General features: G+C 42.7%; 1 protein-coding gene across 7 annotated transcripts in view; it reads right to left on the reverse strand.

The window, feature by feature from the left end:
* Positions 1-383: 383 nt before the first annotated feature.
* The window catches only part of cobll1b (cordon-bleu WH2 repeat protein-like 1b), a 199,471-nt gene continuing 184,546 nt past the window's right edge, over positions 384-15,308 (reverse strand). For 5 of the 7 annotated variants that reach the window (XM_072262036.1, XM_072262035.1, XM_072262034.1 and 2 more), the window contains one exon: positions 384-1,984. In XM_072262036.1, coding sequence (XP_072118137.1) covers positions 1,757-1,984 — 228 coding nt within the window. In that variant the 3' untranslated portion in view covers positions 384-1,756. The remainder of the gene's footprint in view (positions 1,985-15,308) is intronic. The other 2 variants (XM_072262039.1, XM_072262041.1) reach the window with 1 other exon arrangement.

A 15,308-nucleotide genomic window follows, 5' to 3' on the forward strand; every position in this document is an offset into this window, starting at 1 on the left:
GTATAAAAAAGAATTGGGAACCCCTGCTTTACAGTGACTGGAACTCAATCTTATTGCAATACGAAAAACTCTCACTGCACAAAATTGTGGGTGGAATGGCCTTTTCCCGTGCTGTACTCTTCTACTTAGTGTCTGGGTGTTTTGATTTGCTTTTTAGCTGGTTCAGCACAATGTTGTGGGCCGAATGGCCTGTTCCTGTGCTGTATTCTTCTTTGTTCTATGTCTTCTATGCTTGGGCTTGTAATGGCTCAAAGACAACTCAATGCCACCATCAGAAGGGCAGATAGGTTGTTAAAATTCTAGCTTTAGCTGCCCCAACTACTATCCACAAATACATGAAAATATCACTTCTAACTCAGGGAATTGCATCAGTTCGCATTTATTTATAATTTTACAGATCTCCGGAAATCTTAAAAGTTAAGTTACTAATGAAATAGAATTGGATTCTTCAACTTTAATTATAAGAATATAAAATGTATTGTTAAAAATGGAACTCAATGATTTAAAGCTTCAACTATGTATTATATTTTCTTAGTGTACAGAAATGGAAGTATTGAAAATATCAGGGGACTTTATGAAGTTGTTAATTTTTAAATACAAAGTTAAATCAGAACTCATATACAGTATATATAAAAAATGCAAATTTGAAAGTGGACATATCCAACCAAATGTTGTGATATCGACAGTGTTTTTAACTTTAACTTAAATATTCCACATTCTTGCATTCAGAAAAGTCAAACTATATCATACATTAGAAATCCTCTCCCCAAAAAATTGCTTTACCAAGATTGAATAAAACATTTGAGTACATATACAAGTTGCTTCATCGAGTGATAAGAGGCATAGTCTTAAAATATTTCATTGTGCTTTCATTTTAAGCTAAACAATATGCATTTTCTGAACCAAAATTCCTTTAAACAATTCATCAACTTTTTGAATCAAAAGTTGTTTTAAGCATTAAAGATGAACAAAGATGAAAAAGTCATTTAATCCTTGGTATAACACAAAGAATCAACAAAATAGCTTTGTAACCGAGAAGCTCGTTTCTACCTAGACTGAATTTTCACCAGACATATCATATGCGTTCTGTGCTTATTAGACACTGATTTGACATTGAGTTTACGTAAAGCCCATCAATGGAAAATTCACTGCAGACTTCCCATTTGGAGACATAGTTTCAGGAACAAACAGGTCTGAAAATACATTGTGCAAAAGCAACACTGCTAAATATTGAATAGGGAGCTCAAAATATTGAATGGGTTGTTTACAGTACACTCCTGAGCAACAGTTGAAAATCCTATTACTAAACTATATACGCTTGAAAGTTTTCAGACAACTCAGACTTAGAAAAATATGGCAGTTATATTTTTAACTGATTTTTAAAACATTCTCATCCTTGTTACAATAATGCTTTCTCAATTATTTCATCTGCTTATGTACATCAAAAATGTAATTTTTCATCCAGAAAGGTGTGAAATTGAGGCCGTTTTATTAAGTGCGCACAATTTTCACGCAAGACATACAGTATTTGTATCTCCAGGTTCACAATTACACTAAGTATTACATCCAGTCAGTTCCAAGACACAACCTTACCTAATCCAGTGAAATGCCATATGTAGTGCAAGAAAAAGATACTGGTAACTTGTGCACAGCAAGTGCTTTTACAATAATTACAACTCAAATCTCTCAATTGAACTTGGATAAATATCAAAATAAACTGATCAACTCAAATTTAGAAAATTACTAGTGCACATTTTTATATTGTGGTAAATGATTGTGCTTTTCTAAGTCTAGCAGCTCCTTCTCCCGAGCGAATTGCATCCAGTACCGCTTGATGAACTTGTCCTGGGTCAGTGATTTGGGAAGTCAAAGGCGGCTTGGTATTTCTTAAAGGCGATGGCATCTGTGGTTGGACGTGTTGCGGTTGGGTTTCTGCCACTGCATTGCTACAATCCTTTTTCATTTCCTCATCAAGAATGTACATCTGTAAAAGAGTACAAGACACCTACAATTGAGAATGTTTGTTTTTGAAAAGTACGTTGTGTAAATTCAGGTTTTACTTTACCTTCTTCCCATAAGACCATAAGTTATAGGAGTAGAATTAGGGCATTTGGCCCATCGAGTCTGTTCACTATTTCATCATGGCTGATCCATTTTCCCTCTCAGCCCCAATCTCCTGCGTTCTCCCTTTTTTCTTCATGCCCTGACTAATCAAGAGTCTATCAACCTCTGACTTAAAAATACCCAATGACTTGGCCTCCACAGCTGCCTGTGGCAACAAATTCCACTGGTTCACCACTCTCTGGCTAAAGAAATTCCTCCTCAACTCCGTTCTAAAAGGACGCCCCTCTATTCTGAGGCTGTGTCCTCCAGTCTTAGACTCCCCCATCACAGGAAACGTCCTCTCCACATCCACTCTGTCAAGGCCTTTCAACGAAGTTTCAATGAGGTCACCTCTTATTCTTCTGAACTCCAGTGAGTACAGGACCCAAAGCCAAATGCTCCTCACATGACAAGCCTTTCGATCCCAGAATCATTTTTGTGAACTTCCTTTGAATCCTCTCTAATGTCAGCACATCTTTCCTTAGCACAATACTCCAAGTGAGGGCTATCTAAAATATAAGCAGCTAATCTTTCTTTGGAATACAACAGAACGATCCCCTGAGATACGGTTATTATAATGCAGTATATGCTCATCATGAGAATCTGTCTACCGGAACAGTGAATCATTGCATTTGAAATGCTGCAAAGATTAAGTAATATAATGAGGTAGCTACACATTTTTATATAGCATATTATTTACTAATATTTACTTTATATTAATATTTACTTTATTAATCTATAAATAGCAAATATTAAAACATAATAGTATCTATTTAGAAGGGGCCCCTGAAACCCCATGCTTTAAAAATAAGCAATGAAAAACATTAAAGAGCTTGTTAATAATTAAGAACATTTCAGGTAGCTGACTGGCTGTGACATTAAAAGCTAACACTTTTTGTATTGTTGCAGCAGGTTATAAACTGATTTTGATACGCTTCCTCAGTAAGGACAATCCCCAAACCTTTTGGGGTTTCTCAAATCACTTGTAGTGCTGGTTCCAGCTTTTATGTTCTGCCCGGGTTACGAATGCCTGATTTACGGACACTGTGCCCGAATGAGAAGTATTTGGGAGCCCAGCGGGATGGAGGGGATGCAGGGAATAGATTTGCTGCTTACTCCAGGACAGTGGGCATCTTTTGCTGGTCGGGAATGGGACATTTTCACATGCTTCACCATCACTACAAGCAGCAATAATCAGGGGCTGAGTCAATCCAACCACAGCCAGGAGCTCTGAGCAGATTTACTGGCTCACTCACTCAGTGAGTCCCGAGACTCGCCGGCAGCCACTCTTCTGTGCCTGTTCACTCCCCCATTACAGTTGTTTCTGTGATCCTCTACCATACACTCCTTCTGTTCATTTCTTTCTTACATACAGTCATCATCCTCATCATGTGCCATGTCATATGACGTGGATGATTACGGTCTTCCAATGGCCATGATTGCTCTTGGCAAATTTTCAATACAGAAGTGATTTGACATTGCCTTCTTCTGGGCAGTGTCCTTATAAGACAGGTGACCCCCAGCCATTATCAATACTCTTCGGAGATTGTCTGCCTGGCGTCAGTGATTGCATAACCAGGACTTGTGATGTGCACCAGCTGCTCATACGACCATCCACCACCTGCTCCCATGGCTTCACGTGACCCTGATCGTGGGGCTAAGCAGGTGCTACACCTTGCCCAGGCTAGCAGAGGGAAGGACACCCCCTTTGGTAGAGATCCCGTCACCAAAGATACATGAGGGGCATCTGAGAAACTCGTAGATAAGCACAAAGATGATGAGGAATGGACAGATATCTAGGAAGGAAGGATTGGATTGATCGAGTGGGTTAAAATTTTGGCACAACATCATTGTACTGTGTAGTAAGGTTCTATGTTCTAAAAGCTTGGTCTACATATTGAGAATTTCTCCATATATTTGAACTACCCACGTACCGACATAACCAATCACTTTTGTAGCTGAGATAGTCTTGAAGTATTGCTATTGTAGCTAATTCTATGCAACACACACTAAATACTAGAAAAACTCAGCAGGTCAGGCAACATCTAGAGAGTGAAGAGAACAGTCGATGATTTGGGTCAAAACCTTTCCTTGACACTGGAAAAGGTGGCAGAAGCCAGAATAAGGCAGTGGGGAGAAGCACAAGCTGCCAGGAAATGGGTGAGTCCAGGCTGGGAGGGGGAATGAAAGTGAACGGTGTGAAAAAATAGAAGATAACAGATAGGAGAGGTAAAGTGCTGAAAAAGGATTTTCCAGGAGCTTGTCAGTCTTAGCCCAAAAGGCCAGCTGTTTACTCCTCTTCATAGATACTGCCTGACTTGCTGAGTTTCTCCAGCATTATGTGAGTGTTGCTCAAGATTTCTGTATTCTGCAAAATTTCTTGTGTTTGTGAAGAAGAAGGAGTCAGATTGGAGAGCACAGTAGACCATGGAATAAAGGGAAAGAGGTGGGTGAACATTTCAGGGCGAGACCCTTCTTCAAGACTGAGAAGGAAGGGGGAAGGTGCCAGAATAAAAAGGTAGGGGGAGGGGAAGGAGGCTAGCTGGAAGGTGATAGGTGAAGCCAAGTGGGTGGGAAAGGTAAAGCGCTGGAGAAAGAGGACGGGACCTGGGAGAGATGATAGGCAAGTGAGAAGAAATAAAAGGTCAGTGTGAGGAATAGAGGAAGGTGGAGGGGGAATTTTTTTTAAATCTGAAGAAGAAATTGATGTTCATGACATCCAGTTGGAGGCTACCCAGATGGAATATAGTTTGTTGCTCTTCCACCCTGAGGGTGGTCTCATCTTGGCACAACTGACATGTCAGAATGGGAATCTGAATTAAAATGTTTGGCCACTGGGAAGTTCCGCGTGAAGCGGAAGTGCTCGATGAAGCAGTCCCCCAATTTACGATAGGTCTCATCAATGTACAGGAGGCCACATTGAGAGCACTGGATACAATAGACGACCCCAGTAGATTACCTCACGTGGAAGGACTCTTTGGGGCCCTGAATAGAGGAAGGGGAATGGGAGCATGTAGAGGGATCAGATTCTGTAAGAGGGTTTCTATTTCTGCAGCACTTCAACACTTAAGTGCTTTGAATTCAATGTAGTGGCTTTGTTCTTATCCTTGTATTATAGCAAGGATAATAAACAATTTTTGCACAGCAAGCTCCAACAACAGCAGGATTGGAAAGCTGTTTTAGACCATTTATTCCATCAATCATATGAAAATTGCCCTTCAAGTTGGGGGTTCACTGATTAATGGGGAAGGGACGTTCTTGATGCAAATAAGACAATTTGACTTTGGAACGGGATTAGGCCAGTTGGCCCATCGAGTTTGCTCTGCCATTTGATCATATCTGATCTCATTTCCCATTCTCCCTGTAAACTTTCATGCCCTGGACTTATCAAGAATCTTTCAACTACAGCTTTAAATACACTGAACGACCAGGCCTCAACAGCCACCTGTGCAACGAATTCCAAAGATTCGCCACACTCTGGCTAAAGAAATTCCTCATCTCCATCCTAAATGGATGTCCCTCTATTCTGAGGTCGTGCCCTCTGGTCTGAGACTCCCCCACCATAGGAAACATCCTCCCCACATCCACTTTGTCAAGGTCTTTCAATATTCTACAGGTTTCAATGAGATCCCCCGCTCATTCTTCTAAATTCCAGCGAATACAGACCAAGAGCCATCAAACGCTCCTCATATGATAAGCCTTTCAATCCCAGAATCGTTTTCAAGAACTTCCTTTGAACCCTCTCCAATGTCAGCACATCCTTTCTTAGAACAAGGTCCCAAAACTGCTCTCAAGTGAGGCCTCACCAGTGCCTTACAAAGCCTCAGCCTCAGCATTCTATTCTTACTTTAATATTCTAGTCCTTTCAGAATGAATGCTAACATTGCAATTGCCTTCCTTACCACCAGTTCACCCTGCAAGATAACCTTTAGGGAATCCTGCACAAGGAGTCCCAAATCCTTTTGCACCTCAGATTTTTTGTATTTTCTCCCTGATTAGAAAATAGTCTATGCTTTTATTACCAAAGAGCATGACTCTACACTCCTTGACACTGTATTCCATCTGCCACTTATTTGCCCATTCTCCTAACCTGTCTAAATCCTTCTGTCTCCTCCTTGCTTCCTCAGTGCTACCTGCCCGTCTTTTTATGGACCGACCGTAAACTTTGCAACAAAGCCATCAATTCCATCATCCAAATCATTGATATACAAAGAATCGGTCCCAATACTGACCCTTGTGGAACCCCACTAGTCACCAGCAGCCAACCAGAGAAGGTTTATTCCCATTGTGTGCCTCCTGCCAATCAGCCACTGCTTTATCCATGCTAGAACCTTTCCTGTAATACCATGGGCTCGTAGCTTGTTAAACAGCCTCTTGTGTGGCATCTTGTCAAAGGGCTCCTAAAAATCCAAGTACACAACATCAACTGATTCTCCTTTGTCTACCCTGCTTGTTATTTCTTCAAAGAATTCCAACAATTTGATAGGCAAGATTTCCCCTTAAGGAAAGCCTGCTGACTTTGGCCTGCTTTACCACGAGTACAGACCAAGAGCCATCAGACGCTCCTCATATGTACCTCAAAACCTCATCCTTAACAATCAACTCCAACATCTTCCCAACCACTGAGGTCAGACTAACTGGCCTGTAATTTCCTTTCTTCTGCATCTTCCCTTCTTGAAGAGTGGAGACGCATTTGCAATTTTCCAGACCTCTGGGATCATGACAGAATCTAGTGATTCTTGAGAGATTATTAACGATGACTTCACATTCTCTTCAGCGACCTCCTTCAGAACCCTGGGGTGTACACCATCTGGTCCAGGTGACTTATCTACCTTTTAGACCTTTTGCTTCCCAAGAACCTTCTCCCTAGTAATGGAAAATGCACTCACTTTTGCCCTGACACTTTTAAACATGCACCATACTGCTAGTGTCTTCCACAGTGAAGATTGATGCAAAATACTTACTCAGTTTCTCCGCTATTTCCTCGTTCCTTATTACTACCGCACCATTGTCATTTTCCAGTGGTCCGATATCTACCTTCACCTCTCGTTTACTCTTTATGTATCTGATAAAACGTTTGGTATCCAGTTTGATATTATCTTCATTTTGCTCTTCATGCCTTTTTAGTTGCCTTCTGTTAGTTTTTAAAAGCTTTCCAATCCTCTAACTTCCCACTATTTTTTTTTTCCATTGTATGCCCTTGCCTTTGCGATTATGCTGTTTTTGACTTCCCTTGTCAGCCACGCCTTTTCCTGCCTTTATTCTTATTCGGGATGTATATATCCTATGTTACCTTACTCAGAATATTCAGAGTCAGAGGCTTTTGTATTTGCTGTGTTTTTGAACTACCACATGGAAGTTTCATATGATGTGTTTCTGCTCTGGGTGCTCCTGTTTTAGTTGATATTTTGGGTGATTTTGAATCAGGGCAGCCGGCAGATAACAAAAACTGAGCTGAACTGAATATGCCTGGACTCTCACGATTGTGTGTTTTATATTCTGTGATTTTCACTCTTTTTTTTATGTTGCTATTTGCATGATTTGCTTTTTTATTGTGTGTGTCAGGGGGTTGAGGATTTTTCTTAAAACGGGTTCCATGGTTTTCTTTGTTTCGTGACTGTGGGAAGATGAATCTCAGGGTTGTATACTGCATATATACTTTGATAATAAATGTACTTTGAAACTTGAAGCAGGATTATAGACGACTTGTGCCATCATACTGCAGGGTGCAGTTTCTTTACAATAAAACAGATGTTGCTTTAAATATAGGTTATGTCTCTCAATGGGGCAGATAGACTTTTGTTTGCTTTTGAGCTTTGTTCGTGTTCAAGAAAAATTATCTGAATCATTTTCTTTCAATTAGCCAAAAAAGTACACAGCTCCAGAACAAAGATTTTGACATCATATTGACAAAGGTATTATTAATAAAGGAAAGCATTTCTTTATGAATCTTTCTAGGACATCTTCAGCATAAGGGTAGCCAATTTATTCGGAAGTACTTGATTGGACATGGATTATCCATCAAAGGATTTAAACAGCAATTGAAATCTCCACCCATAATCAATATATAATCATTTAAATTAGGAAGAGATGTAAAGAGATTCTTAAAAAAATCGGGACAGTCAACATTTGGGGCATAAACATTAAGCATAACAACTTTTTTGTTAAATAACAAAAATCTGCCATTCGAGTCTGAAACCGTCTCATGGTGCAGAAATGAAATTGACGGATCTATAAAAATAGAAACGCCTTTTACTTTGGCCTGTGAATTTGAGTGGTACTGTTAGCCCTTCCAGAACCTAAAAAACCGCTAATTATCCTCTTTCCAGACATGAGTTTCTTGTACAAAAATAATATGAGCATTCATCCTATGGAATACTTATAAAATTTTCTTCCGTTTAATCGGGTGGTTTAAACCATTTGTATTCCCAGAAACCAAATTAATAATCTTATCCATCGTAATGGCTTATCTTATCCGGCTCCTCACCCCTCCTCAACGCAGATGAGACGCAGCTGCTGACAGAGAAGAAGCAGATTCTGGATCGGTGGGCTGAGCACTTTAACAACATCCTTAATCGCCCTGCCGACATCAACGACAAAGCCATTGCCCGCCTGCCCCAGGTAGAGATCAACAAGAACCTCGACACCCTCCCCACAGTAGATGAAGTCAGGAAGGCAGTGAAGCAACTCTCCTATGGCAAAGCGCCAGGACCCGAAGCAATCCCTGCTGAGGTATACAAAGCAGGAGGCCCTGTCATGATGCAAAAACTGACTGTACTCTTCCAGTCCATGTGGAAAAAGGGACAGGTCCCGCAACAGCTGAAAGATGCCAGCATAGTCCACATCTACAAGAGGAAAGACAACCGCCAGTCTTGTGACAACCACCGAGGCATCTCCCTCTTGTCCATTGCGGGGAAGATTCTGTCCCGCGTCCTGCTCAACCGCCTTCTCCAACATCTTGAGCAAGGTCTGCTCCCAGAAAGCCAGTGCGGCTTCCGTGCTGAACGTGGGACCGCGGACATGATTTTTGCTGCGCGCCAACTCCAGGAAAAATGCCAGGAGCAACACAGCGACCTCTTCGTGACCTTTGTCGATCTAACCAAGGCTTTCGATACGGTCAGCAGAGAAGGCTTGTGGAAGATCATGGAGAAGTTTGGCTGCCCCAGCAAGTTCATCACAATCGTCCGGCAGTTCCACGACGGTATGATGGTGAAAGTTCTGAATGACGGCGACGAGTCGGAGGCCTTCCCAGTGACAAATGGCATCAAGCAAGGCTGCATTCTTGCCCTGACTCTGTTCAGTATGGTATTCTCTGCCATGCTGACAGATGCCTTCCATAACTACGAAGAAGGAATCCACGTCAGATACAGGACTGACGGCAGGTTGTTCAACCTTAGGCGCCTGCAGGCAGTTACGAAGGTGCAAGAGACTGTCGTCAGCGACTTCTTGTTTGCTGATGACTGCGCACTCAACGCCAGCACAGAGCAGGAGATGCAGCGTGAAATAGACTGCTTCTCACAAGCCTGCGACAACTTCGGTCTCACTATCAGCACCAAAAAGACCGAAGTTATGTACCAGCCTGCCCCAGGAAAGCCATACCAGGAGCCGCGCATCACGGTGAAGGGCCAGAACCTCCAGGCAGTCGACAACTTCACCTACCTGGGCAGCATACTCTCTCGCGCAGTGAACATAGACGCTGAGGTCAACAACAGGATTGCCAAAGCCAGCGCCGCCTTTGGGAGACTCCGTGAGAACGTCTGGGAGCGGAGAGGACTCAGCCTTACTACCAAGCTGAAGGTCTACTGTGCAGTGGTCCTTACCACCCTCCCTTACGCCAGCGAGACCTGGACTGTCTACAGCAGACACGTCAAACAGCTCAACCACTTTCACCTGAGCTGTCTCCGCAGACTCCTCCACATCAGGTGGCAGGACAAAGTCCCCGACATGGAAATCCTGGAACGAGCTGGGCTCTGCAGCGTCTACACCCTCCTGCTGAAAGCCCAAGCCAGGTGGGCTGGACATGTGGTCAGAATGCCAGACAGCCGATGCCTAAGCAGCTGCTGTACGGAGAACTGTGTCAGGCCAAGCGCTCAATCGGGGGGCAGAAGAAACATTACAAAGACTGCCTGAAAGCGTCCCTCAAAGGCCTGGGTGTCGACATCAACACGTGGGAGACGCTTGCCCTCGACCGTCCAGCTTGGCGCAGCAAGATCACCACAGGAGCCTGTGCAGCTGAAGTCAGGCGCATCATCGAGGCGCAACGAAAGCGTGCTGTGCGCAAGGCCCGAGCAGCATCCACTGCCACGACAGCACCCACCCACTTGTGTCCCACATGTGGGCGAGCCTTCAGGGCCCGGATTGGCCTCATCAGTCACCTCCGGACCCACAGCCACCAATCTCCCATTTGACTTGAAGCCATAGTCATCTTCGACTACGAAGGACGAACAACAACAACAACAATGAACTTGAGCATAAGGTATGTCAAGGGTAACCAGAGTACAAACTCAAGACCCTGGAGGAGGAAAAACGGTCCAAAGAGGAACCGGAAGTTACGACATTTCGGACATTTTGGTAGTTTCAGGTCAGCCCGTTTAAAAAGAAAAAGTAAATTAAAAATAAGAACAAAACTACCTCCCTCCTCCTGCAAAAACCCAGAAAAAAGCCAGAAAGTGGCCAGTTCTAGATCTACAGCTAATTCTAACCCCATCTTTCCAGAAGGCAACCCAAAAGAAATATGTTTATCATAAGAAATACCACCCATATTCAAAGAAGTAAAAAAAATGAGTTACTATAAAGGTAAGGAAACATAAAATAGTTACTTCTTACTCATATTTCGAAACAAAAATTCAAGCACCAGTTCATGTTACTGGTTTTTCGTATATGAATAACCGAAAGTGACGCAAAAAAAAGAGAATTCTAGGAATAAGAAAACAATCCACCATCTTAAAATAATACTTCTCCAGTAATATTTCAAAAAAGAGGAAAACAAGCATTAAAATTGTAACTAAATAACTCTCAAGAAGAAAAAAATATTAAAAGTGAGATATACAAAATCACTAACAGAAAAGCATACTATCATTTAACAATATAGAGTGTACCTACACTACGAGATCAAGGCAAAAACCCTCAAAATATAAAGTTCCACTTTTATAAATTAAATCTTAACTTTTTTTAAAAAAAAGGAAATGAAAAACAGATTAAAGGCGAGGAAGAAAAAAAACGATGCATTAATTAGTCCTCAGCAGAGGGAGACAGATTGTCAAGAAAGCTTTGAGCTTCATTCGGAGTTTTAAACAAGCTACGAGAATTGTCCGGCATAACAACTCTCAAACAGGCTAGGAACAGTACATCTTCCTACCCATACTCTCCACTTTCCATCAGGATTGCTCTCTACGTGACTCCCTTTGTCCACTCATCCCTTCCCACTGATCTCCCTCCTGGCTCTTAACCCTGCAAGAAGGACAACTCTTAACACCTGCTCTTACACCTCACCCTTCACCACCATTCATGACTCCAAACAGCCCTTGTAGGTGAGGCGACACTTCATCTGCGAGTCACCAGATACAAGATGTATCTGGTGCTCCTGGTACAGCCTCCTCTACATTATTGAGACCCAACGTAGATTGGAAGACCACTTCGTTGAGCAACTTCGCTCTGTTCGCTATCAAAGGCAGGATTTTCCAGCAGCCACCCATTTTAATTCAACTTCCCATTCCCATTCCAAAATGTCGGTCCAAGGCCTCATTTACTCAACAGTCACGTTGGAGGAACAACACCTCAAATTCCAAAAATTTAAGAGATTCTTCAGATGCTAGAAATCCAAAGAAACACACATAAAATGGTGGAGGAACTCAGCAGACCAGGCAGCATCTGTGAAAATGAATAAACAATTGACATTTTGGGCCAAGACCCTTCTGCAGGAGACCTCATATTCCTTCTGGATAGCCACCAAACCCGAAGGCATGAACATGGATTTCTCTTACTTCTGGTAATTTCTCCTCCCTGCCCCTTCCTTCTTTTTCCATTTTCCATTTCCCCTCTCACCTCTTTTCTTCTCGTCATCTGCCCGTCACTTACCTTTCCTTTCCCTTCTTCCATGGTCCACTGTGCTCTCCTATCAGATTCCTTCTTTTTCAGCCCCTTTACCTTTCCCACCTATGACCTCCCAGCTTCTTACTTCATCTTTTCTCTTCCACTGACTGACCTACCCCTCACCTGGTCTTACCTATCACATGCCGCCTTGTACTCCTTCCCCTTCCTCTCCAGTCCTGATGAAGGGTCTCGGCCTAAAACACTGTTTTGAGGATGTGAGGATCCCTGCAGCATCTGAGGACCCTGTGATCTCTGTCTTGGAGGCTGACGTCAGGCTGTCTTTCAAGAAGGTGAACCTTCACAAGGCAGCAGGGCCCGATGGTCTACCTAGTAAGGCTCTGAATACCTGTGCCAACCAACTGGAGGGTGTATTCAGAGACATTTTCAATCTCTCACTGCTACGGTCTGAAGTTCCCACCTGCTTCAAAAGGGCAACAATTCTACCAGAGCCCAAGGAGAGCAGTGTGAGATGCCTCAATGACTATCGTCCAGTAGCACTCACATCTATGGTGATGAATAGCTTTGAGATGTTGTTCATGGCTAGAATCAACCCCCGTCTCAGGAAAGATTTGAATCCACTACAATTCACCTATCACCACAATAGGTCTACAGCAGACATGATCTCAATGACTCTCCACGCAGCCTTGGATCACCTGATCAATGCAAATACCCATGTCTGGATGCTGTTTATTGACTATAGCTCAGCATTTAACACCATCACTCCTACAGTCCTGATCAAAAAGCTACAGAACCTAGGCCTCTGCAACTGGATCCTTGACTTCCAAACCAAAAAACAACAATCTGTGTGGATTGGAAATAACATCTCCACCTTGCTGACAATTAACACTGGCGCTCCACAGGAGATCGGCCCACTGCTCTACTCTCTCTACACCCATGACTGTGTGGCTAGCCGCAGCCCAAATGCCATCTACAAATTTGCCGACGAGACAACTATTGTTGGCAGAATTTCAGATGGTAACGAGAGGGCATTCAGGAGTGAGATATAACAGTTAGTTGAGTGGTGTCGCAGTAACAACCTTGCACTCAATGTCAGCAAGACCAAAGAGCTGATTGTGAACTTCAGGAAGGGCAAGACTAGGGAACATGAACCAATCCTCAGAGGAATCAGAAGTAGAGAGAGTGAGCAATTTCAAGTCCTGGGTGCCAGTATCTTTGAGAACCTAACCTGGATGCAACATATTTGATGTAGCTATAAAGAAGGCAAGGCAGCGGCTATATTTCATTAGGAGTCTGAAGAGATTTGTCAACTAAAACACTCAAAACCTTCTATAGATGTACCATGGAGAGTATTCTGACTGGCTGCATCACAGTCTGGTATGGTGTGGTGAGGGTGGAGATGGGGGGGTGGGGGGGGAGGTTGGCTACTGCACAAGGTAGAAATAAGTTGCAGAAACTTGTGAAATTAATCAGCTCTTTCATGGGTACTAGCCTCCACAGTATCCAAAACATCTTCAAAGGAAGGCAGCGTCCATCATTAGGGATCCCCACCACCCAGGACATGCCCTCTTCACACTGTTACCGTCGGCAGGGAGGTACAGAAGCCTGAAGACACACAGTCAGCGATTCAGGAACAGCTTCCTCCTCTCTGCCATCAGATTTCTAAATGGACATTGAACCCATGAACACCACCTCACTATTTTTTTTATTTGTTAGTTTGCACCATTTATTTTAACTATTTAATAGACATATATATACTTAATGTAACTTAGTTTTTTCCCTCTGTATTTATCATGTATTTAACTGCTGCCTTAAAGTTAACAAATTTCAGGACATATGCTGGTGATATTAAATCTGATCCTGATTCTGTTAATTCCCCACCTTAGATACTGCCTGACTTGCTGAGTTCCTCCATCAGAAATCCATTTCGCGCAGCCACAGCAGCTAAAATAGAATTCGTACATGTGAATTCTGAGCCAAGAAGATCTCCCTCTGACAAATGCTTCTCCCCTTGGAGTAGACTGGAACTTCACTAAGCAAAGAGCAGCCTTTGGGGATACAGCAGATGCCTTTGCCCTCTGGTGTTCAAATAAGGCTGGAGGTCCAATTTCTCACGGGTCTGTCATAAATCTCTTCAACTTGTGATGCATGTGGATAATATTCAAATTTATTTGTGATCTTAATTGGAGAACCAAGCATTTTAGGTCAGTTGTGCTTTGAGACATGAAAGTAAAATAACTGGCAGGCAATTTAGTCAGGATCATTGAGAAATGGACCATGAAAATTACCAGCAGCTTCCCATCTGCTAATTTTCTGCTACCGGAAGTAATTAACTTCAAATTCTATTTAGGGCACTGGTGTGTATATTTTAAAGGCAGGAAAAGAAGAGACCTGATTTAGCACAGCTCCTTATTGTACAATAATTGCTTGTGTAGTAACTGATATAATATTTCTGTCCTTCATATTATACAACAGTGAATATAATTTAACATAACTATTGCGGAAGCTGAAGCCACACACACGAAATGCTGGAGGAAATCAGCAGGTCAGGCAGCATCTACAGAAATGAATAAACAGTCGAAGTTTCAAGCTGAGACCCTTCTTCAGGACTGACAAAGAAGAGTGAAAAGGTGGGGGGAGGGGAAGGAGGAGAGCTGGAAGGTGATTGATAGGTTAAGCCAGATGGGTTGGAAAGATAAAGGGATGATAGAAGGGATCTGATAGGAACAAAATGACAGTGAAGGTAGTTCCCTGGAAGGATAGGTGGCTGTGGTAGCGAGTCTGGGTGAGTACCTGGTCGAAGAGTCAGAAGGCAGCAGAAACCACAGAGGGGGAGTAGTGAAGGAGGGTCTTACTAAACTCCCATTGAAAAGAAGATTTAAACCTATCATGGAGCTCTTACACATTTTGTCAATTTACACGTTTTGATGCAAATTTCTGAAAATTCTCCAAATTTGACCTGATGACCTGAATTTTGGCAGATGATTTGAAAGTATTGAATGAAAGTGCACTGCAAGTTTTGTTGGGGGAAGAATTTCAGCTGTCTGCTAGAAAAACAGAAGCTCGTTTAATTAAACATCACTGTCTCTGTCACCATTTCTACTCTTCCCTCCTCCATCTGCTTATCAGCCATCCTCACCAGGATCCATTTGTCA

Source organism: Mobula birostris, chromosome 6 (assembly GCF_030028105.1).
Source record: "Mobula birostris isolate sMobBir1 chromosome 6, sMobBir1.hap1, whole genome shotgun sequence".
Taxonomy (NCBI): Eukaryota; Metazoa; Chordata; class Chondrichthyes; order Myliobatiformes; family Myliobatidae; genus Mobula; species Mobula birostris.